Source organism: Anabrus simplex, chromosome 5 (genome assembly GCF_040414725.1).
Source record: "Anabrus simplex isolate iqAnaSimp1 chromosome 5, ASM4041472v1, whole genome shotgun sequence".
Taxonomy (NCBI): domain Eukaryota; kingdom Metazoa; phylum Arthropoda; class Insecta; order Orthoptera; family Tettigoniidae; genus Anabrus; species Anabrus simplex.
The window spans coordinates 275,518,361-275,545,242 of record NC_090269.1 but is presented as its reverse complement, the minus strand read 5'-3'; the positions used below and the strand labels follow the sequence as shown (position 1 = coordinate 275,545,242).

Genomic DNA, 26,882 nt, shown 5'->3' with positions numbered 1-26,882 from the left:
GACAATGCTGGGTTGGATTTTCCCAATCTCTGGAGGAAAGAAGACAGGAGAGAGAGGGATAATCAGTTCTCTGTAACAGGTGGAATAAGCATTTAGTCTGCTGCTGAACTTGTTAAAATGATTTTGGGTGTTTTTGTATATTGTAAGATTTTTATCATGCCAAAATTGAGTAGGCCTACATTGTTAAGTAGTAAACTACACACATACATCTACAAATTCAGTTCAAGCACTCTTTCTTCTGATGGTTCTATTCTCTACTACAAAATATGTGAATAATCTATTAACCATGAAAAAAGGTACTTTATAATTCAACATTTTGCAACAGACAAACATACATCTGGGATTTCTAAAATAGCAGGCAGAAGAATATCTCTCTCATATCAACAGCAGTTGCCACATCCAGCAGACAATCTCAGTTTTCTCTAGATCTGGGGCGAAATGCTGGCAACCAGGAATGAGTTAAATGGAAAGTTTATAATGTCCAATGATGGACCAACTATATTGGTATTATTCTCTGAATCTTTGCAGAGCTTTCTTAGACTTGGGAATTCCTTTCTGGAAATTGGAAAACCAGTCCCTCAGAATGTTTATGCAGAAGTACACTAAGGAAAATGTTCCATCAGAATCTACAATCAGAAAACTTATTTAACTGTCTGTTATGAAGAAACCCTGCAGGGGATTGGTACCGGAGTGTCAGGAAAAAAAAATCTGGATCTTCATTGAAGAAACTACGGATACAATGGGACATTACAAGGCCATCGTCATCATCGGAACTATGGAATCATCACAAATTGACCCTTTTATGTTCCTTTTGACAACGGAAGAGATGGAGAGAGGAAATGGTTCCCCTGTCGCACAATTGTTTACAAATTCCTTAATGGTACTCTGGCCGCAAGGAGTATGAAATAATGATGTTCTGCTTTTCGTCACAGGTGCGGCACCTTACATGAAAAAATGCTGCCTTGAATGTCCTCTTCCCGAAAATGCTCCATCTCACGTCAACATATTGACAAGTTGATTTCGAACACAAAGAAAATATTCCTAAAATAGCCCTCCCGAATCCAGATTTTTAAGGAAATAGCACCAGAGCTCCCTTTACCTCCACAACCGGTGAATCTAGACATGTGCTTCTGTATATTACACCAACAATTTGAACAAGATACGTGAGGTAACAGATGCTACACGAGAAGATGAAGCTGCTTCAGTTTGTGAGACGAAAAAGTTGCTGTACCATCAAGAACTAAGCAAATAACTGACATCTATAACAGCAAATTATCGTGTGCTACCTAAAACAATTACAAAGTTGGAGAAAGGACATGATACACTGCTGTCATCTATGGCTATCGTTGAAGATATGATAAAACAGCTGCTTCGAGCACCAGGAGACAAAGGTTTGGCTGTTAGTGACAAGTGTAAACGTGTGATGAGTGCTAATAAAGACTTACAAGAAACGCAAGAGTAAGTACTCAAATGTGCTAGAGAGGTGTATTAACTAGCCTATATTAAATTAGTATGTTAATAATTTTGCTACATACTTGAGTAAATTTTAAATGCATATTTTGATAAATTTCTGCCTATTTTCTGAATTTTAATTTTCCTGCCTATTTTAAACAAAATAAATGCTTGAATTTTCAGGCTCTAATTACAACATTCCTGTAAAAAAGCACATTATTAAACAGGGAATAAAAATATGCTATTAAACAAAGAATGACATGTTACATTTTTAAAAGAACATCATCAGATTCTATCAAGTCACACTCAGTATTTAGAAATATTTATGTTTATTTCTGTCTAAACACCCAGGAATTTGAAATTTGGAACTGATCTTAATGAAGTCCTGTATTGTCTTCACTCCGGCATACAATAGGAGGCATTTAAAAAAACGTTACTCTTACCTTGTCTCGTATCCAAACCAGCTGCCAGTCCGCCGACTCTTCAATTACATCACACACACACCCCCTCCACTACCCTGGTCAGGTCAGTGACACACTGCACTATCCCTTCAAGTGCTTTATTATTATTATTACAATACACTCTTCCTGCAACAACTGCAGGTTGCCCAAAGACAAAGAGGACCTTAACAACAATAATGGATGTGGATACAATAGGTAATGTGATCGTATGATGTTAAATATAGGCACTCGAGTGAGGCATGTCAAACATTTATTTGCTTAGTATCACCATTGTTGTTGCTATCCTTATTATTATTATTTCTTTTTAATAATGATAATACTAGTAGAATAATATAAAATTTATGAACCTCATTGTTAAGAAATCCATACTGACATATTCATTTATAATTTAGAGATACAATACATTTATTATTATTATTATTATTATTATTATTATTATTATTATTATTATTATTATTATTATTATTATTATTATTATTATTATTATTATTACTTTTTGCCTTATCAAAAAAAAAACAATTAGTCAAGTACATGTTTTGTCCCTCTTTATGGGACATCTTTAGCTTTTTATTTATAGTCAGAATTGTTTCACCTATGAACAATAAAACAGCGCAGGCACTGATGCATTCTTCTGTTGTTGCTGGTGTTTATAATGTGAAGTTAGAAATGTGGGTTATAAAGGGCAGCATATGAACATCAAAAGATCTCAGCATCTCGGAAAATTACTTTTGGTGACTCTTACAGGGTTAAAGGTAGTAGTATACAATGACTCTATGGTGGCAAGATCAAAGGTGTGACTGGTACGGTATCAGTGTTTTAAAGAGGTCGAGAATCTGTTGCCATGTTGAGTATTATAGACCTATGACTGCACAGAATCATGAAACATTAATTATGTGATGCAGTCTGTTTGCCAGAATCATCTTCAAATCATAAAGGACATTGTTAATAATACTCAGGTATAGGTAACCACATGCCTGTACATTTTGATTGAGAATCTTAATATGCATGCATATGTGAATCCAAGGTCCTTCTGTTCTCAGAGTTTCTTGCTAGATATTCAGCGATGTAGTCCAAAAATCCTCACAGGGTATACTTTAAATCAGAGCATGACAAATCCCAGATGCTACACAATGCTGGTATTTAAAATTTGTGGGTTCCAGTTAGTTACAATGAACTTCCCTCAATTTAGCATCAGTCAAGCATATAGAAGACATTTTATGAAGACAAAAAAGAAAACCATATTTTAATGCACTAGTTTGAAAATCTTAATTTGCTTACACTGCAGTTTTCTACTGGACCCACCTCCAGCTATTTATTAAAAAACAGTCCAAGGTGCCTCTTTTGATTTGCGATTACACTTTTCGCTTGAATTGGTGTATGTTACAGTACGGTGGTTTTGCAGCAACGTCTTAATATGTTTTCTCATGCTTAAATCAGTCAACTGGTGAGGCATTTGAATGTATGAACATAAGGCTGCAGATGTAAGCAACAAACAGTGATGATGTTAAATAAGTGATGGCTGATAATGTTATTCATCAAGTTTAGTCTTTGATGTTCACGAATACAAGCTTAACTTGAGAGTTAAAACTCACTGACAGAAAGGTGAAATTACAAAGGAAAGAAACCAAAGTAGAAGATATACTCAGGGAATCAGAAATGAGTGGAGTTAAGCAGAGAGCATATGGCATATACCCACGTGTACCCTCGACTACAGCCCTGCAGATATGGAACATCTGTGCTTCAACATTGTACCAGTTCACCCAACATAAAACCCTATAACTGTTAACTCCTTCAAGAATGAGGAATTGTCTGTCTGTATCAGCAAATGAGGTAAAAGTAGCATTGCGAGATGCATAACAGGAAGTTGTAAAACATGGCTTCTAACTGTGCTTTCAGAAGCTTCACCAAAGCTGGAGAAAATTGTATAGTTACCTGAGATGATTGTGAATGTATGTGAAAGTATTCACAGTAAGGAACTGTATACAAAGTCTAGAGGTTTTTGGATCCTGCGTCATATTATGAATGGAACAAGTTAGGTTATTGAAATATTGTATATTTTTACTTATCTATTACAAGCTGTTACCCACGGCTTTGCTCGTGAGGATTTTGTAATTTGATAAAAATTACTTGTTCCTCGGTATTGCACTAAGACATTATCTCTAAATTCCTAAAGTATAAAAACTCGCCAAAAAATTGCATTTCATTTACCCCAGAACCTCTTTGTAAACCACGTTTGTGGCATTGCCTTTTGGGGCTAAGATGACCAGGCTACTGGCAGACCTAAATCTGGAACATACAACGTGGAACTCTATATGTGAGAAACAGTCCTCTTTTAAGTTGAAAAAAAAAGTTTTCTTTATTTCTAAAGGAGATTCCAAATACCAATTTTCACGTCTGTAACATCATAGTTTTTGAGATAAGTATCCTCATAAAGAGAATTCAACTCCTTCACTTATTTTTGATCTCCAGCTTAAGTTGATTTTCCAAAAACAAAAAGTAGGCATTTCTTTATTTATAAAGGAGACTACAAATATCAATTTTTTTTTATCTGTAACACGTTAAGTTTATGAGATAAACTTTAGATATACTCATTTTAAAAAAATGACCCACTCCTTGGCTGAGTGGTCAGTGTTGAGGTCTTCGGTTCACAGGGTTCCGGGTTCGATTCTGGGATGGGTCGGGGATTTTGATCACGTGTGATTAATTCATCTGGCTTGGGGACAGGTAGTTTGTGTTTGTCCTAACACTCTCCTCTTCATATTCACTCAACACACACTTTACCAACCACAACAGGAACACGCAATAGTGATTACATCCCTACACATTCGGTTGCCATCAGGAAGGGCATACAGCCGTAAAACAGGGTCAAATCCACATGTGTGACACAGTTCGCACAGGTGTGGGAAAAGCGGTACCGTATAAGAAGAAAATACTCATTTTAAATATTCACCCGCTTTATTATTCTTTTCACCCCCTTAAGTGGATTTTCCAAAAAAATGTGTGTTCATTTATTTTTAAAGGAGATTCCAAGTACCAATTTTAATGTCTGTAACATCTTCAGTTTCTGAGATATATGTATCCTCATATAAAGAATTCAAATCCTTCCTCACTTCTTTTCACCACCCCGCCCCCTTCACCATTTAAATGGATTTTCTGAAAACAAAAATTTGTGTTCTTTTATTTTTAAAGGAGATTCCAAATACCAATTTTCATGTCTGTAACATGTTAAGTTTTTGTGATGTATTTTAGATGATTTCACTGCTGTAGAATCCTGGAGCTGACATTGCCATGGTTACGGCAGTTCATTTCTTTATCCGATTCCTAGAGCAGGGGTAGTGTGGTGCCAATATCTCCATAACAGTTGGTTTTAGGGCCTTAAAATATGGTTTTCAGGCCCACAGGGCTTACCGAGTTTTGTTCTGTGCGACAATGGGCTTAAATTGAGCTTTGTCTCGTCCTTGTACGACAAATTTGATATTTTGTCTATATTAGCCTATTATTTTTATATCTCCCCCTGTGCTCCCCCCCCTCGAATTGTTTTGAATAAAATACAGCCCATGTCCCTCAGGGATAATGAATATTTACATTAGTAAAAGAATTTTTAGAATCGGTTCAGTAGTTCCTGAGATTAGCCAATGCATACAAACAAACTTTACCTCTTTATATATTAGTTAGTATAGAAGTATAGGTAAATAATATCTACTGCAAGATGAGTAAGATTACTATTATCTTTCATTTTGAGTAGTTAGTGATTCAAATATTTTCACATGATGAATTGATGATTAATCTTCATAACAATACACAGTTTGTAAATCTTTAGGATAATGAATGTGCACAACATTAGTACCTAGCTTCTTTTTATTACAGATCACCCTATTCTGCAGACATTGGAAACAAGAACTGGAGACAAAATGGCACAAGATTTTGTCAAAAAGCAGAAACAACGTATCAGTGCCTCATAGTGAGACTGCCAAATTGTATGGGCCCAAAACCTCCATGATTAAATGTGTAAGTTATGAGTAAGATGAGATGCTTTTCATTATTTTAGATTCCACAATAAAACAAAGTAAAATACTCTTCTCAGGTTTCCAGATTTTCGTATTCATCTTCAGTTTACTTGAAAAAGAAATATGTTCCTCTTTAATAATAATAATAATAATAATAATAATAATAATAATAATAATAATAATAATAATAATAATAATAATAATAATAATAATAATAATAATAATAATAATAATGCCTCAGCAACTGTGAGCATGCATTTTAATTTTTGTCACCATTTAGACTGCCTGCACATCAATTTTGGTGTTCCATTTCTTTACTCTACCATATGCCAGGCTGAGTGGCTCAGACAGTTGAGGCACTGGCCTTCTGACCCCAACTTGGCAGGTTTGATCCTGGCTCAGTCCGGTGGTGTTTGAAGGTGCTCAAATACGTCAGCCTTGTGTCCGTAGATTTACTGGCAAGTAAAAGAACTCCTGCAGGACTAAATTCTGTCACCTTGGCATCTCCAAAAACTGTAAAAGTAGTTAGTGGGACATAAAGGAAATAACATTATTATTTATATTCTACCATACAGCAGAATAAATCAGATCTCTTTTGGGTGATCTGGCTGAGTTTTAATTTTGTTGGATAAACACCATATGTGCCATCAGAGACCTTTTACACGCTGTTATCATGTGACATGGAGTGTTGAATAGACTTTTTTCCACCCTTCAAAACTACCTCTGCCAAGTTTGAACCTGCAATCTTGAGATACAGAGGTGAACACTTTATCACTGATCCACGGAGGGAGCTCTTTTGTCAGATTATCATTGTCACTGCACACCTTCATAATATTTTCATCTTTAATTGAAGACCTCATTCCTAACTTATCCTTTATCTCCTCATTCTGAGTACTCTCCTGCCATTGTTTCCATCTGTTTGTACCAGCAATCATTCTTGATACTTTCACATCTGTCACTTCTAACTTACAAATAAGATATCCTGATTCCACCCAGCTTTCACTCTTGTAAAGCAAAGTAACTCTGAAAACAGACCAATGTAAAGATAGTTTCATTCTTACAGAATACTGTTGATCACAAATGCAAGCTCACTGCATTAGTTTTCCTGCACCTTGATTCAGTCTCACTTACTACACTACCATCCTGGGAGAACACACATCCTAAATACTTGAAATTTTCTATTTGTTCCAGCTTTATATCCCCAAACTCCCAATCTGACATTCATTCTCTTTGATTTCTTACCTACTGACATCAATATTTAGTCTTAGAAAGGCTGATTTTCATACAATACTCATTGCACCTATTATCAAATTCCAAGATATTAGATTGCAGGCTTTCAGCTCAATCTGCCATTAAGACCAAGTTATCAGCATAGGCCAAACTGCTTACTATATTTTTACCTAACTGAATCCTTACCTGCCACTTAATACCTCTCAGTAGATGATCCATGTGAACTATGAACACATGTGAACACATGTGAACTATGATTACAGCCTTGTCTAACCACTGTAAGTATCTTGAACCAAGAACTCATTCTACCATCAATTCTCACTGCAGCCCAATTGTCAACATAAATGCCTTCGATTGATTTTAATGATCCACCCTCAATCCCATAATCCCCCCGTACGGCAAACATATTTTCCCTCGGTACTCTGTCATATTCCTTCTCTAGATCTATGAAACGTAAACATAACTGTCTATTCCTCTCATAGCATTTTAGAATTACTTGGAACACACTGAAAATCTGACCCTCACAGCCCCTCTGTGCTCTGAAAACACACTGATTTTTATTCAACTTTCTCTCAACCACTGATCACATCCTCCCATCCAAAATCCTATGAACACCTTGCCTGATATACTGATCGAGATACCTCAATGGTTGTTGGAATCCTTCTTGTTCCCTTGCTGATAGATATGTGCAATTACTGTTTTTATCCATTCAGAAGGTACCTTACTAACACCATACTAATCTTATCGCTCTATGAAGCCATTTCATCCTGACCTTTTCACCATTTCCTGTCTAATTTCATCTATTCCTGCTTCTTTAAGACAATGGAATTTATTTACCATCCTTTCCACTTCCTCAAGCATAATTTCACCAACATCATTGCCCTGCTCCCCATGAGCTCGGTTGTTCACGACACCACCAGGAAGATTTCCTTTTATGTTTAGATTTTCAAAATATTCCTTCCACCTGTCCAGTGATTCCCTGGGATCTATTATGAGTTCACCTGATTTACCAAAAAACTATTCATTTCATTTTTCCTTCCTTTTCTAAGATTCTGTCCAGAAAGGTTTCCTTCCTGCTTGAACTAGCCTTTCGAGGTTATTACCAACATCTTCCCATGGCAATTTCTTTGATTCATTAACTATTTGTTTCGCTCTGTTTCTTTCATCTAGTTGCTCGGTACTTTATGATCTGATCTATTTATTCATAGCATTTTCGATTTCAGATCACTTAGAAGACTGTTACACTCATTTTCATAGCACCTGATTTTCTTCAAGAAAAATCAATTCTGCTTGACTTATTGAAAAAATATGCATAATATTATAATATAATCTCTGTTCCTTGTTGACAGTAAAACAGCAATTATTGCACAGAAAAATCCAAGAACCTCATCTACTCAATTCTACAGGCCTATCAATATTAGCTAATAAACACAACCACAACTTATACCCTAGTTATTACACTATTTTGAATGCTAAAAGGGCTACTTACCCCCAGAATGTAATAATTACAGAAAACTGATGTGAAGTAGAAGTACAAGACTTGCTGGACCACACTTTCTCTACAACTTTCAAAAGAAGCCTTGAAGTTAAAGATGATTCATCAGGCAAACTATTAAAAGAAGCTACCACAACTACACCAACAAAGAGCATGAATATGTGACACATGGAGAAAGGGAGCAAACAGTCTACAAAAATGTAAGTTTAAGAAGCTTTATCATTCATAATTAAAGCAAAGTTGTCCAAGCATCAGTATGTGACAATGAGAAGATTAGCTATTAAACACAACCATAACTTATACCCTAGTTATTACACTATTTTGAATGCTAAAAGGGCTACTTATCCCAGAATGTAATAATTAAAGAAAACTGATGTGAAGTGGAAGTACAAGACTTGCTGGACCACATTTTTTCCAGAATTTTATCGACATTACCAGATGAGAGTAATAAGAACTACACTCATGTTTATAAAAACCAGAACACCTTGAAAACTAGAGATAGGAAGTTCATATTTACATGACATATGCATTAGTATGTTCTGAAGAAATGATTAGCATTTGAACCATGTCGGCCCTCAGATTCAAGGTACACTTATATGAAGTAAGGCGCAAACTTCTGAAGAGTAGCACAACACACGCAAAGTTTGGCACTGTGTCTCAAAATGTTTACGAGAAGAGGTGAAAAGTTAAGTGAGCCAGCCTGCATATACTATCAGGCGCTAAGTCACAACACAATTTAATAAATATGAAGTCCCAAAATTGTGTAGAAGTCGAAGACGAGTCGCTTGATTGAAGCAAAATGCTAGCTCCTGAAGATCAGTGCAACATACTCAATGTCCGGCACTATACTTTCAAATGCCGATGAAACTCGGTGAGTAGCCTTCGACACCCTAAACAGAAAAGTAGTGATTGAGAAACTAGCACAAATGATTGGAGAAACACACAACATTACAGTCCTTCTGAAGAACATCCTAGAATACAACAAAGTTAACATAAGTGATGGCATCTCTCTTTTCCAAGATATTTACCAGACCAATGGAGTAATGCAGGGAGACCCAATTAGTCCAATACTATTCAACATTGCAACTGCTGACATATCAAAAATAGTAGAATTCAGTGAAAAAGTATCACAACACATATATGCTGACGACATGGTAATTGGGTCACCCAATCTGGAAGACCTTCAGGAAGTAGTGAACAAGCTGGAAACATGGTAAGGAGAAAATGATCTGCAGATAAATGAATCTAAGACAGTAATGATGATCTTCAGAAAAGGAGGAAGAGCTGCAACAAAGGACAAAATTAAATTTCAGAAGAGAGACCTAAACATAACAAATTCCTTCAAATACCTTGGAATAACCTTACAAACGACATTTAACTCCTACAGAATGCACATAAAGGAAAGGGCAACAACAACCATCAATGGGATATACAGAATTAAAGACCTCCAAAAACTTTAAAAACAGCAATAGAGCTATTTCATGCCACCTATGGCATCAAAATCATTTGGGAAAAGTTATCCGTGGCTGACCTTAGGGCTCTAGAGAAACTAAAAGCCAGATTTCTAAAGCGAGTATTAGGTGTGCCTACGTTCACGAAGTCCAGATTAGTGTACGAACTTTGTAAAGAGCCATTCTATATTGAGGATCTAAGAATCAATCTAGTTCTGCCATTCACAAGACAAAGCACAAAGATAATTGAAGAGAGAAGAATGAAACGAGCCCAAATCGAGCTCGAATTCTATGCCACTGACACCATGTTGGAGCAAAAATGGACAGAAGCAAACTATGAACAGCGACATGTAGTTACAAGGATGGCAGTCCATGGCTTCCACCATAAGCTGTGTGTGACTAAGCGATTCCATGAGGTGAACGACGAGTGTGTGTGCTCTCTATGTGAGGAAGTGTGTGATCGCTACCACATACTTACGTACAAAAAAAAAAAAAGAAAAAAAGAAAGAACAAGATCAATCAACGAGTACAGTAAAGACAAATAACTATTAAACTCTTTGCACATTTGTGCGTATTTCACTTATTATTAATAACTGACAGATGAAATTAAATGATAGTGGAGAGTGTTGCTGGAATGAAAGATGACAGAGAAAACCAGAGTACCCGGAGAAAAACCTGTGCCGCCTCTGCTTTGTCCAGCACAAATCTCACATGGAGTGACCGGGATTCAAACCACGGAACCCAGCGACGAGAGGCCGGCATGCTGTCTTGAGCCACGTAGGCTACACGTTTCAGTCATTATGTGTTCCAAATTAAAATGTAAACACTGTAAAGCTGTTTATCTAAATGAAAATAATCTTCATTATTGTCAGCATAATTGTGCAAGTTACATTGGAATTCAGCTTATCACATAGTGTTGTGTGTGAGGGGTGTCTGAATTAGCGTGGAATCGCATACGAGCACTCTATTCCGCGGGATGTAAAAACCCGTCTGGCTCTCCACAGCAACCGAGTGATTATGAACGAGCAGTACACTAGAAGTTCAAAATACTCTGTTATGTCTTCTTCGTGATATCACTAAAATAGTTCACTTTTGCAGTTTATGTTTACCGGTCTAATATTATTGTTAATGGCCTGAGGGAAATAAGTTGAAATTTTATCATATTCATTTTCTACATAGTATTCCCTGCTACCCAGCTAACAACATTTCTGGAGAGAACACTGATGTTAGTTGTTATTTAGTGAATATAATTGTATTTTGGTAACTATCTCAGATTACTGAACTATTCACTCAGCATTCCCCCTGGTATCTGTGCAGTTCAACTTTTCTTTCCTTTCCTTTAGCTATTGCATGCCCATGACTCACCAGTCATGAGGCTCTCCATATCTTCACTGATATACACTGCCGATCTTGAACAGCTGCATTTACAACTGTTAATTACTAAATGTTCTCACTCTAAGACCACAGGCAAATTCTCTGTTTGAGAAACTCTGCAAATAATAACCTTGCTCTTATATATAAAAAATATATTATTATACTAATCTATTCCCAACATCATACCCATCACAAATAGTAGCAGAGCGTGGTTGATTGAATTCAATTTCGAACAGCCATCCATTAAAATTTTACTTCCTTATGAAATTCGACAGCAACTCAGTACCGAATTTATTCACTGACATTAGCATGTCAGTAAACCCTTCCTTGAATACCTTCATTCTGTTATCATCTATGCAGACATTGTGACGATTGCATGACATATCCAAGAATTACTTTCATTGGCTTAATTCTATGCAGATCCTTCAATTACACAGATGATAAAGCCTTTTTCTCCCCTGATAAATTTCACAATTAAACAATCTGGCTCAATTTGATATCATGTACAACACTATGGTAATGTCACTTATTATACTACCACTACTACTACACCAACCACCACTACTTCTGTTATTTCCAGACCATCAAACTTACTATCAACCAAAAACTATCCTCCACCACATAAGCCCTTCAATCACATGTTTTCAGTGCAGAGGATTTGGACACTATGCCTGAAATTTCCCAATTTATTTACCAACAAATGGCAAATAAGTTAATATGAGAAGGACAGCTGATTCAGAAAGTGATGGAACCAACTAGAGGGAAGAATACTCTGGACGTGGTTCTGGTAAAACCAGATGAGGTCTATAGAGAAACCAAAGTAATAGATGGTATTAGTGATCATGTTTTTGTCATGGTTAAAAATAAATGTGATAGAAAGGATAGTCTTAAAAGTAGGACTATTAGATAGAAAGGAAGGTCTTAAAAGTAGGACTGTTAGGCAGTACTATATGGCTGATTAAACAGGCTTGAGGGAGTTTTTAAAAAGTAAAAAGTAAAAAGACCAGTGGTAAATGGTAAATAAAAGTGTAAACAGACTGTGGAATGGGTTTAAAGCAGTTGTTGAGGAATGTGAAAACAGGTTTGTACCTTTGTGGTAACAAATGGTAAAGACCCACTATATTATAATAGGGAAATAAAGAGACTAAGAAGGTTGGAAAGAAATAGAGTTAGAAATGGCTGTGAAAGTAAGGAGAAACTGAGGGAACTTCCTAGCAAATTGAATCTAGCAAAGAAGTCAGCTAAGGGTAACATGATGGCAAGCATAATTGGCAGTCATACAAATTTGAGTGAAAAATGGAAGGGCATGTATAGGTACTTTAAAGGCGGTTCCAAGAAGGACATTCCAGGAATCAATAATGAACAATGGGAGTGTGTATGCAAGGATTTTCAAAACGCATAAGTATTCAGTCAGCAGTACAGGTTTTTGCCTTTAAAGGTGGTAACAAATGGTAATCTTTAGAGATGAGCTTTACACCTAGAATTTCATGTTTGTCATCTTTAACTTTTTCGTAGCTTACAAATTCTTCTTTCACCAGAGCTGTCCCACCATTCCTATCCTATCTCTACGATACACACTCCAGTTCCGTGAGAAAAATTCTGCATCCATTATATCATTTATCAGCCATGATACAACTCCTATTACAATATCTAGTAAGTATATACGAGGACGAATCAAAAAGTAAGTTACACTTCCAAGTTATGGCCATTTATGAAACCACCTACACATAAGTAACATGGCTATGCCAACACACAATGTAAGTTCACTTTTCCACATAGTCCTTAAGGGACTGTAAAATTTCTCAGAACAGTCAACCAACTTTTCTATCTGGATGCGTAGAAATCACCTCCAGCACTGCGTAACCAACTGAAGACAGCTGCTTCCACCTCCTCATCATTTCAGAATTGTTATTCACCAAAATCCTTTTTCAGCTTATCGAACACATGATAATCGCATGGTGCTAAGTCTGGACTGTATGGAAAACGTTGCTATACCTCCCACTTGAATCTCTGCAGCAGTTTGGATGTTTGGCGGTCTGTGTGAGGTGTTGCAATTATCATGCAACAAAATCACACCGGCGCTCAATTTTCCCCGCCACTTTTCTTTAATTGCCTTACGTAACCGGTTCAACATTTGACAATACGAAGCCAAGTTAATTGTCGCACCTTTTGACATAAATTCCACATGCACCACACCCTCTATGTCAACGAACACTGTCCCCATTACCTTTCCTGCTGAAAGTTGGACCTTGGCCTTCTTTCGTGGTGGTGATGTGGTGTGCACCCATTCCATCGATATTCTCCTTGTTTTGGGGGTGAAGTGGTGGACCCATGTTTCATCCCTTGTGATGATTCACCACAGAAACTCATTGCCTTCCACAGAATACCGTTGCAAAAATGCCAGTGAAGATTGGAAACGTTGTCCCTTGTGAACATCAGTGAGCAGACGTGGGACCCATCTTTGACACAGTTTATGAAATTCAAGGTGCTGGTGAACAAGGGAGAACACATTGCCATATGAAATGGTCAGCATGCTGGCAATTTTCTGCAGTGTTATGTGCCAATTCTCTCTAATGATCCCATCCACACAGTCAATTTAGCAACGGTACTGGATGTTGCGGGCCTAACTTCGCGATATTCATCCATGAAATCCATGCATCCGGCGTGAAATTGCTTACACCACTTTACAATACCTAGGCAAGAAATTGCATGCTCACCATATACAGTAGTGATTTCACGATGAATGTCCATATAATGGAGCCGTTTAGCACATAGAAATCTGACCGTTGCACGCCTCCAATTTGGAGTGAACATCCAGTTGACCCGCCATTGAGCCTAGATTGCTCTGCATGCACAATATGATGGGATACCACAACAACCTTCCTCTTGGACATGTCAGCAGTTACTGTAGCTTACTCCGCATTGGCCAAGGTCACGACACACAGCGTGCTTTCCTGGGAAGCTAGTGTACCTTACTTTTTTATTTGCTCTTGTATCTATTAAATTACTTCATTCTATTCCTTTCTTTACAATACTTCTACAGTTCAAAACTAACATCCCTACTTGACTTTCAGATCCCTGTACCTTTATCACCGCTCCCTTTTTTTTTTTTTTTTTTTTTGCTACGGGCTTTACGTCACACCGACACAGATAGGTCTTTTGGCGACGATGGGATGGGAAAGGACTAGGAGTTGGAAGGAAGTGGCCGTGGCCTTAATTAAGGTACAGCCCCAGCATTTGCCTGGTGTGAAAATGGGAAACCACGGAAAACCATCTTCAGGGCTGCCGATAGTGGGATTCGAACCTACTATCTCCCGGATGCAAGCTCACAGCCGCGCGCCTCTACGCGCACGGCCAACTCGCCCGGTACCGCTCCCTAGACCACCCCGTTTCCCTGAATGTACCTTCCTATAACCCTACTAAACAAATTTCCTAACTTATACGTACCACTGTGGTTTAAGTGAAGGCCATCTGAACATAAATCCCTGTCTCCTTTCTACCCATTAAGATCTAGAAATCCCACTCCCAGTTTCCCCACTTACCCACTCCATAGTCTCATTTAAATCCCCATAGTCCATAGTCAATGAATGTAAGAAGTGTCTAAGAAATGTCTAATACTTTCAATATATCTGCTCTCAATATAATTAAAATCTGATATATCTGAAGGTATATAAACAGCCAATAATGAACTTACAAAAGTTTGTCTGTTTTCAGGTAATCATCAAGCCTGGAAACTATCATACGCTATCATGGGCATAAAGATTTTATGTCCAGGAACAAATGTTTCATTATCTTAAGCATTCAATTTTTATTCATTTTTATTCTCATACATTAACAGTTCTTTATTTCATTACCAACAATATTTTGAATGTGTGATTTAGTTCACATTATAAGTTTGGAAAGTTAGGATAGCAAAGTTACATCTTGACTCTTGATATAAAGGTATGGTCCTTTTTCATACTTAAAACATATTACAAAATTTTATAAATATATGTGATAAGTATGGTACTAATCATAGGCACTGAACATTATGGAACATGAGGGCATGTGAACCTAGAAATCTCTTCTGGTAGGATAACAAAGTTATATCTTGACTCTTAATATAAAGTACATGGAAGACATGGCCCTTTTTAATACTTAAAAAGTATTACAAAATTTGACAAATATATGTGATAAGTATGGTTCTAATAATAGGCACTAAGTACATTATGGAACATGAGGGCTGCTGAACCTAGAAATCTCTTCTGATAGGATAGTGACTCAAGGAATACTGTCTAAGATCAAAAATCAATGCAAAGTAAGATTAATTTACTTCCTTTTCTTTCTCCTATTCAGATGTTGTTTCATTTTAAGAACAAGAGGATATGGAATTTATCATACCCTACATAATGTGTGAATACTGCCCAATATTATATGTTAATCTGGATGTGTTTTAGAATGTACAACTATAATTATTTAGGGCTAAAATTAGTGAGGTCCCAGAACTTCATGTAATGTACCAATTATTCCAACTTCTGAGTAAATTGATTGAGAAACAATTCAAAGAAAACTACACTGCAGTTTCTACATCCCAGATTTGAGTCATTCATTGTTGGCTTTGAAGTCTTCTCATAGCATGAGCATTATGATGTATTGCAGTGGAATATGATTTTCATCCTGTTTTCTAAGTTGTAGTATCTTCATGTGAGGAAGAAGTCTTCTAAGTTTCTCAAGAGAATACCTATATCATTTCTGGGTTCCTAATATTTTTTATCAGGTATGTATTTATATGAGGAGAAAGAAAATGAAATGGAAATGAATTTAGGCATAATTTGTTTTCATTTTAATTAAACTACCCTATTTATTAAAGGTCATAATAAACACTATGAGAATAAAATTATATTTAGTGAAACCTTTACAGAAGCCCTTGTGCACATTTAAAAATAGTAATTATTGGGCAGCTTTTAAGTATAGATAAAAAGATGTTTACTTAAAATGTACTTGACTATATTGTTTCAATATGTTGAAGTTAATCTGAAATATCGTCTGCTTTGTGAGCAATCCAGAAATCTGTGTCTCACTCTCATTTCCCGTCAACCATGACTACCAAATCAAATATGTACACAGAAGATTGCAATCTGGGGGATTTGGATGCCCTTGGTTTCCAGTAGAAGATAAAATCTCAGCAACTGTGGTATCAAGAGAAAGAATAAATGAACTTAGGACAATCACACTTTGTGAACAACTCTGTAGCTTTCAGTTAGTAAATCAGTTAACTGTAAGGATGTTTTCTTGCTTGTACATATCTCTTTAGTAGAGGTGAAGTATCATTACATTATAGAAAGTTATTGTTTATAGAGAAATGTTCCAAAAACAAAGAAATTTTATTTTTTTAACTTTGCAGGAAGTAAAGAAATAAATATATAAAAAGATTAATTGGCATGAGTACAATCATTTTTAAGGGAAGGATTAATTTAGAATCACTAAATTATGCAAGTTAATTGTGTAACTTCAAAGAAATGTAATTATAGTTCAGAATGAAGGACTTCAGCATCTGAAAATAACTTGCATTGTTAAAATTTACCTGTATATTATATCAGTCCTCTTTTAAGGAATATTACAAACTTATCTCAGTCCTAAACTATTTCCAACAAAAGAATAAAGTAGACATAAACAAACATTTTGTATCACTCCACGTGTCCACGTGTCTCACTGCATGCTCTTTACGTTAATATGAACATAAATGAAAATGGACGGGTGTAGACATATGAACATATTTGAGATACAGTAATAAAAATACATCATCATTGCCATAAAATATATTTGCCACAAAAATTAAAAAGTACGCCTACTTACGTGACATTTCATTACTTCATTAATCCAAACTTACAAGAGGCTTGATTTCCTGTAGATCATATGATTCGCTGTCACTTGCATCACTAGAATCCTGTCCTAAATTGATAACCATTTTTTTTTTCAACTATGGTTTCTATGGTACTTTTTCTCTTGACACACCACATGCTGAACATAGGAATGCCATTGATCAGCTATCACCTCACGAAATGCTGTGTCAAGATGTTTACACACGTTTGAAAGTGGTATTAAGGCTGGCAACATAACGTTTGATCTAGCTCCACACAATATCTATTGGGTTTAATTCACAGTGATACAGGAGCAGTCTGAGTACAGTGTGGCCCGCTTGTTCAGCTAAGTCATCTATTATGTATTTCTCAAACCGAGGCCTGTGAGTCCTCACCAATACCAGCAATTCGGTTTTAACAAGTCCTTTGTCGCATGTTACGTTTTTACTTCTCAGCCAGGAAGTTACTTCAGCTTCCTTCCAGGATTTGTTTGGGATCTGTTCTAACTTCACACTGTGATAAGGAGCATTGTCTAATAGTTTTGGTAATATTCTTTGAAACCACGATTTAAATATGTCACCAGTCATTTCATTGTGATAGTCTCTGTTTTTCTTAGACTCAAACACAAGATTACCACCCTATACAAAACCGTCGTCACTTCCAGTGTGTAACACTATCAGCTGCTTACCTCACCCTGTTGGATTTTTTTAGCCCTGAGCTTAAACCCAAAAGAAATGCCTGTTTCTTCAACTTTACGGTATTGTCTCACCATGCCTTTAATGTTGTGTGCCCTTCGTTAATCCACGTCTTGTCCAAATAGTAAAATTTCTGCCCCTGTTGTCTGAATTCTCTTATCTTGCACAGATAATGCTTGCACAACGATATAATATCATCTCTGTCCAGTACGATGCTTTTTCGATTTCTACTGATGAACTTGAAACCAATTTCTTTCAATAGCGTGTGAAAGGAGGATTTTTTTAGATCTGGGAGTTCAGGATCAGAATTCACATCTGATAATACTTTGTTAATTGTAGGAGGTTCATTGTTTTTAAAAACTATGTGCACTTTCCACCATATAGCAGAATGAACAAATTCATCTTACTCCACGTCCAAAACTCTTCTAACACATGGCCTCTTTTTACCCAGTGTGGTAACATGGCCATAATAAAAAATTATTTCCATGCACTGTAAATATTCACAACAGACACACCGGTGAACTCAGATGTTAATTTCATGATATTGTCAATGGAACTGTCTGGATATGTTTCCATAAACTTATTAAATATATTTAAGACAATAGTCTTCTCTCCATTTTTCAGAGGTTTCCCTTGCTTATACTTTACAACACCAGCCATTAAAGTGAACTGACTCAAGGTCGTGCAATCATGCACATGACTTTCCTCGAGGCTGACAGGTACCGATACCAATAAATAGAGATTTCTGTGACCAGATATCAGATATTTAAGTTACTGACCAGGATCTTAGAACAATAATATAATTTTCAATCCATAAAGTGCTTTTGCATTCAATACTATATACTTTAAACTTCAAACTTTCAGAAACAACTTGTATTTTTAAAATTAGAAATGGACTTTTTACAGTATGGATGAAGATTGAAAGAAGTGTGAAGCAGTCAAAATCATGTGGTTTTATTTATGCTTACTTTATTCTCTAGTTGAAAAGAGTTTACAATCTGTATTCATTCAGTGTTGAAGAGCCTGCTGTAAAAAAAATTAAAAATAAGTAAGAAGAATTAAAATGTGTGTGGAGAAGACACAAAAGTAATGTGTACCAGTATTGTGTAACGTGATGGCATTCCTGTTTTCATCATGTATGTAATTCACTTATTTTATTAAATTATCACATACTATTTCTGTTAAATTACCATAAAGCGCAACAAAAATAGAGGGACTTTAATGTCTAATGTGAATTTTGGTCTGTAGAGTGTATCATATCTCACAATCTCATCAGTCATGCTAGCCCAAGCCTGTCAACCAATATCTGGATTTATAGTGAGTTGAGTTTATTTTGTTAAGCTTCACGATGAAATTCTTATCAGAACTACTACACAAGGTTACATTGTGTCAATGTTTTAAAACAATATCCTGATAGAGTAATTTCATTTAGAAAACAAAAATATGGTTAGACCATTTCCAAGATGTGAATGTATGACAATTACAATTTTACATCTGTCATAAATGTGATTGTAAATTGTACTGTTTGTAAATTGTACAGTTTGTACTCTATTAAATGAAACTAATAACTGAAATATGCCATTGATAAAAAGAAAATATTTGTGGAAGCCTGTAACCATGACTGGTAAACTCAATAGGGTGCAATGCTCCATGTGAGAGTTAATAGGCCTATACTTTCAGACTGGCATTGAATTATATTTTTCCTTCCCTGTACAGTGACACTGTCTACATCAGTTTTAATGACATTTTTCATTTAGTAGTTTAAATCATTAGATATGATTTCCATTTTTTTAAGCTTATGAAAAAACTTGAATTGATAGAGAATGCTCCTCTAGATCTCTTTTGAAAAATGGCCAATTTTGTATACATATTTCTTATTCTTTTCAATTAACATTAGTTATATTTTTGTAAAAAGTATGTTTTTATAATAATTGATAAAAAGGACATTTTATAAAAATAGCACTGCACATGCATTTTTTTACTACAGTATGTGGTGTAACGTACTTGAAATAAAACAAACCTCAAACTTAATTGGAGAATGATGCCCTACCTCATCATGATTGAATGTAACTATTGTTTACAAAGTAAAATACCGGGTGAGTTGGCCATGCAGTTAGGGGGGCGCAGCTGTGAGCTTGCATCCGGGAGATAGTGGGTTCGAACCCCACTGTCGGCAGCCCTGAAGAAGGTTTCCCATGGTTTCCCATTTTCACACCAGGCAAATGCTGGGGCTCTACCTTAATTAAGGCCACGGCCGCTTCCTTCCCATTTCTAGGCCTTTCCTATCCTATCCTATCATCACCATAAGACCTATCTGTGTCGGTGCAACGTAAAGCAAATAGCAACAACAAAGTAAAATACCCCAAATGTTGCAATCAAATATTATTTGAAATAAGCATCTGTGACAGCTAAAACTAATTCTGTTTGTTCTCTTGGATCTTTTCTGAAGCAGTAACTAAACATCAGTATTGTTCAAAGTATATTATATTCAGGAGGACAGAAATCTGGGCATGCATTGGGCACACAGGAATTCAATAGTAATTGTAATGTGTAGGTAGAGAGTCACATCACTATATATTGAAAGTTATAATCACAGGATTGATGGCAATTAGAATCTTTAAAAACATTAGTGGGATTGAAGGTGCTCTATTTCAGCTTATCTTAACTTTGCTCAATAACATATTTAAATTTTGTATTAATATATTTAGTTTGGTTTACACAATCAGTCTTGTTTAGAAGAATACTCCTGGCAGTGAACAGATGCATATGTAATTGCCTTCAGATTCCTATCTATCATTAAAATAAGTGTATTGACTCTTAAGGGGTTGCCAAGCCATAGTGGTAAAGACATACTCAGTTCACCTGGAAGGATGGGGGTTCAACTCCTTGTCAGGAAGTCAAAATATTTAGAAATATGATTTTCACTTCTGAAGAGGCATTTGGCCCTTAGGTTAATTCCTTGGGGTAAAGGTGGTCAGGCATAAAGCTACTGTAATCGCACTTAGTACCAACATTATGGAAAATGAAACCTTTACATTCACTGCTCCAAGGACCTTTCAAGGTGTATAACAGATGGATTTGCTGCTGCTTCTTTTTCTTCAATCTTGACTCTTAGATTGTTAAGCAAAAGTTGCTAATATAAATATGTGGAGTCAAGTGTGTTTGCTTGTTATAGATGCTGTTTTCTGATGTAATCAAGAAAAGTGATATGAAAATAGTAATTAAATTGTCATTTGACATTCTAAATCTCTTGTATTGGTTGTAGTCATATTCATGTTCACTTAATGCAAACTGAGAAAGAAATTGATCTTACAGCTGAGCTGCCTGTGCCTCTTTTTCATTTTTTTTATTTCTATGAATCCTTTACACCAATGTCTGATAATAATGGCAATGCAGAAGATTGGAGTACCTACATGACACAGAATATACAATCCTACATTATTATATTTTGTCTATGTGGTGCTTCATTGCATACATACTGATCGAAATGCTGACTATGGATGTTCCTGGTTCAGAGAAATTTTTCTTAAAATGTAACTTTTGTGCATTATTGAGAAGACACCAGGCATAAAATGGACATTCCTCTCACTTCATCACAATAATGAGCTTTAATTCCTACTCAGAAATATAAGATGATTGACACTTACCAACTTAATATAAAGCAATTCTGCAATTACAGCAGTTCCTTTTAATGTATGGTCTTTTCCTTTAAAATATTCATGAACTATGGAGCCCATGGTCAAGTAATTCCTCAAACATGTTAAAATTACAAATACAATAGGATATAACAGTACTGACTATTTTCCTTATCATTTAGGTATGAGTGTATGATGTCAGACAAGAGATAACCCCTCCAAATTCCAAGTGAACAGTTCAACAGTTATGATCTGAAGGGTAGATTTAGCAACTTTGTAATCTCAACACAACCCATAGAAACTGCCATGCTAGACCAAAGCTTATTACATGTTAACCATTAGAAAACTTGTCCTATGTCAGTTCTTCAGTCACATCCTTAATTCCTTTGATTGAGAATTAGCTACATTTTTGCTCAGAGTGAATGTTTAAGAGATGATACAATTGAATATGATAGTAAAAGTCTTGGACATTGAAGAGGTAGAGCATGGTTATAAAATAATACTGTAATAATAATAATCTCAAATTTTGTTTAATTTTTAACCAATTTTTAAGGCATGAATTAAAAATACTTGATGATATAATATATTTTGAGGAGTACAAGTAGTTTTTAACAGAGCCTACATAACTACAATTTCAGAGAAGAGATAAGGAAATCTAAAAACATAGAAAATTCCCTTACCATTGATCATTGATCACAGAATTGAGAAGAAATATACTACAATCAGCTTTTACTGTAGATTTAGGTAGTCAGTAAGACTGCAACTTTCCCAGTGGTCTTCGGAGAAACAAGAAGATGAGGGACCATCTCTCCTATTAAAGTTTATTTTCAATTGATCCTAAGATGAAATACAGCATCAGTAAACTTATTTATTAGCAAGCAATGAAAAGGAACAAAGAATTGCAAATTAGCTAGAGTAACATCATTATTATTATTTTACAGCACTATGCCCATCTGTGAAGCGCGATAGAACATACTTAGCTGATGTTGGTTTTTTCTTCTCCCAAAAATCTCTTCATCTGGGCACTGAACATTTTCCTCCATTCTTCGGTCCATGATTTATTGGACCTTGTATTCATTTTCTCAGCAAAATGATGGTTATTGACTGTGTTTTTGAACTGGAGTCGATCTTGAACGATTTCCTGTGGGATGCCAATTTCCTGAAGGTCTTTTTCGACTGTATTTCACTAAGCCAGTTGTTCTTGCCTTTCATTGAGAGAACAAGGTTGAGAATCCTTTTGGTGAGCCTGTCACTGTTTATTCTAAGAATGTGGCCATATAACTTTTAATCGCCTTTTCCTGATGGTGTCGGCGATAAAGCTCCTGAGACTTCTGTTTCATCCATATTCCCTCTGAGTAGACTGAACCGAAGATTTTCCTCAATATTTTCCTCTGCTGTTTCTCTATGTGTCTAATAAGTGATCTGCCTCCAATGATCAAGGTTTGTGAGACATATAGTGCTTCAGGTTTGATAAATGAGTTGTAGTATCTTAATTTTGCATTCCTGATTATTATTATTAAAAATCATATTTATTTCCAAATCCTTTTTGGACTTCAAATTCATTCACAAATTTCTATGCTCTAATTTAAATTATAAATTTTTAAAAATTTCCACTAATAAAATCAATATTAAAATAGGTTCCCTCTTTTATTCAGCAATGATGTGTGCTTAGCTCATGAGGAGGAGAGCTATCAGACTGATGTCACAAAATTCAGAATGATCATTAGATTCACTGATACTAACTTTAACACTGTAAAAGTATGTGATCACCCTATCATCAAATATGAATATGATAGTAAAAGTCTTGGACATTGAAGAGGTAGAGCATGGTTATAAAATAATACTGTAATAATAATAATAATACAAAATAGTGTAATTTCTCTAATAGTGTTCTTCTGCTTTTCTGGTGAGCTCTTTGAAACGTTTCCAATTCACTTTAGTGACACAAAGAAGGAAACTCCTCTTGGCACTTGATAATTTCTCTATACAAAGATTGAATGAAAAGTAAGTGTCCTTAAATGCATGTTTTTTTTCACTCATGCTATCATAATTCGATTTATATTATGCATGTATGGGGTTAGCTGAAGAACAGAATGTCCAGTGTCTCAAAGAAGCTGGCCAATTTGAATAGTTTCTCATAGGACCTACTTTTATGAATGATGTGATGTTCAAGTAACAGGATATATCTTTAGTTTCTACCTAAGACACCATCGTTCAGTTCACTGTACATTTTGTCGCACCCATTTTGACTCAGATTAAATTATAGGGAGCATTATGAGATAATCATGAAATATTTTAATTTCTAAAAGAAATCAGAAGACTTAACTGAGTAAAGAAGTATACTGAATTAAAAGTATTCCATTTTTTTTCTGAAAATAATTAAGAATGGAATTTAAAAAGCACTGTCAGTCTTTTTGATGCACAAAAAATATATCACATAAGACATATTAATAGAATAAAATACTATTTCAGCTTACCTGATCTTGCACATTTCTAGCCGGGCATCACATTATATTTTGCTGTGTAGTCAAATGACAAGTTTCAAAACGTTTAAATTTCCTTGCATTTACCAATAGTTAAGTTTGCTGGACATATGGTTTTGCACTTCATCTCTGTGGAGAGTCTTGCCAGAGAAAATCATTCATTTGTCTGAATACCAGAACTGAGGAGGTTAAAAAAAAAACTTAAATTTGATAGTTCTCTCAGGAAAGACAAGATATATAGGATAAATCCTTTTTCTCGTGAACAAAGCACACCTGTTCATAAACAAAGCATGGGCAGTACTTAGCTCTATAAAAGTGCCTCTTAATCTAATTTTTTTTGACATCTTAGAGCTGGGGGTCATTAAAAAATCTGTGTAATGAAATAGTGTCATAACAAAACGTGTGATAGAAGTGTAACCAAGCAATCATGCAGACTGTGATGTAAAGTATGGATGGATGGTCAGACAATATTACCTAGTAACCGTGCATGCTGTGTCTTATAGCTGTAGTCATCTGAAATTAGCAACCATTGACGAATGGCCATGACAGCGACATTCAAGTGGTTGTGGTGATTATTGTTTTAAGTACATTTGGGCAATCATCCTCTAGAAAGGAGAGACATATAGGACATGTTTATGAACATTTGATTTTCCCATAGAGAAATTTGGCACTTTTTTTTTTTCACAACTCCTGTCTCAGCATAGGATATCATGACCAACCATTATTAGTTTAACCACTTAAAAAAAGTAAGCAAAGCAAGCAAGCAAGCTTGTAGTTTTATGTAACCCTTGATGTCATGATTATACCAATAGAGCCTCCGGTTTTATGTGGAAGCTCAACTATGGTGACGTGACTTCATTTCAGAGACCCCAACTGCACAGTCCGGGATTCAATCCATGCCCATCTTGGTGAGAAGCCAGTGATGATGCCACTTAACTACTGTGCTCCCCATTTAAACAAGTGCTATATTAGTTCTTTTTCTTTCTTCCCATTTCTAAGTTCAAAATTCATTTCCTTTCCTTGTCTTACAAATATGAAGAGGAGTGAAAGCTACCAACTTGCATATTATAATATTAAAGTAATTATATTCCTTATTGGTGTAAGAAACTACAGTAATAAGCTTAAATATTCTGTTTATTAGAATAGTTGTGGGCTGGCTGATGCTTACCTCTGAGGAAGCAGAGTTAAGTATTTGCAAAACATATAGTTTCCCTGCATTTTGTCTCTTTCACATACATAAACCCAGATGTATATTATTCTGGGCTGTAAAAGCATTAATCTAAACATTCTATAGCTTTCACAAATACCATGAAAAATGTTCTCCAACATTCCATTCAGTTATGTTGGTCTACCTAGACTTTAATTTTAGTACTGGTACTGGATACTGTATATGATGCAATATGAGTCAGAAACAAAAAGAGGTAGAACAGCACTTCTCTGAGATCTTTGTTTTTTCTGCTAATTTTTAAAAATAACATTCCATAATAATCTTCTCTTGAAATATTGTAGGTTTTTATGACTGGCCAGTATGTTCTTGTATCTTGGCACTAGCTGACAGCATCATTTCCCTTGACTCAGCAAATTCATTTTTTAATCCTAAATTACTCAATATCCAAAATGGCTATGCTTGTAAGATTTCAAAAGCTCTTCAGTAACTCCATTTTTAAGCATACCACCCAAATCTCAATAAAATGAATTTGGATAATTGACATGTCACATAGTAATGTTTTCTGACCACTACTGGGTATTTTTTTCTGATTTTAGTCATCCATTTCAATATCAAAATTATGTAACTTTAAAGATTTTCAGACTGTTGAAAACACTAACACTATAACAAACCTGTAAAAAGGAAAATCACACTCTGTTAAAGAATGACATCCTCTGATTCTATCATATCACTTAAATCATGTGTATATAGTGACTGAAGTTGGTGATATTATAACAGTTAATTTTGTGTAGGTTTCGCCTAGTCAATACAACTCAGAATGTATTATTATTTAAACTATCATTTACTCATATACACACTTATATACAAACACAAGTACATGTTTCGAGAAAACAAATTCTCTTCTTCAGCTTGTTAGTAAAATCACACGTATCAAAGACCTTATTTATAATGAACTGTATGCCGACAGATTGCGAACAAAATGACAATACAACAATATTAGAAAATTCAAACATGAAAATCTTTACAATACAACAATGTTAACCATTTTTAAGTGTGTATATAACTAACACTAACTAAGTTGATACTGGAAAATATGGCTTCCTTCCTTCATACAATACTTGAACTTAAATTAAAACAATATGATAACATGACAACTTAAACATTTTTAAGCATGTATATAATTTTTAACAGTGTTGTATTGTTTATTGTCATTTTGTCTACAAACTGTTGGCACATAGTTCATTTTAAATAATTTAAATGCAGACATTTCATAAAATTGGGATATAATATCAAAGGATTTTCATGTTTGTGTTTGTATATAAGTAAATGATAGTTTAAATAATAATACATTCTGAACTGTATTGACTAGGTGGAACCTAGACACAATTAACTGCTATAATTAAGTCAATATGGACCATTAGTGGCCATAATGGTCAAGTTAATAGATATTAAGTTGGTGATGTTATGAACATGTAATAACAAGTATGGTAATATCAAATGAAGACTGAAAAGCTTTAAAGTTACACTAAGTTGACACTGAAAATACGGCTTCCTTCCTTCTTCCATCTTCATACCATACTTGAACTTAAAT

At 35.3% G+C, this 26,882-nt stretch overlaps 2 protein-coding genes across 4 annotated transcripts in view; one reads left to right on the top strand and one right to left on the bottom strand.

Moving 5' to 3' along the window:
• unc-13-4A (BAI1 associated protein 3) overlaps window positions 1-5,875 on the top strand; it is an 824,271-nt gene extending 818,396 nt beyond the window's left edge. The window contains exon 27 of the mRNA XM_067148123.2: window positions 5,781-5,875. Within this exon, the coding sequence (XP_067004224.1) occupies window positions 5,781-5,875 (95 nt within the window). The remainder of the gene's footprint in view (window positions 1-5,780) is intronic.
• Window positions 1-26,882, bottom strand: part of PICK1 (protein interacting with PRKCA 1) — a 282,950-nt gene that overhangs the window by 65,919 nt on the left and 190,149 nt on the right. Inside the window, exon 10 of one of the 3 annotated variants that reach the window (XM_067147395.2) lies at window positions 16,518-16,638. The exons of the other annotated variants lie outside the window; for them this stretch is intronic. The gene's annotated coding sequence lies outside the window, so the exon portion shown is untranslated. Of the gene's footprint in view, window positions 1-16,517; window positions 16,639-26,882 lie in introns of those variants that run through there. 3 annotated transcript variants of the gene reach the window in all.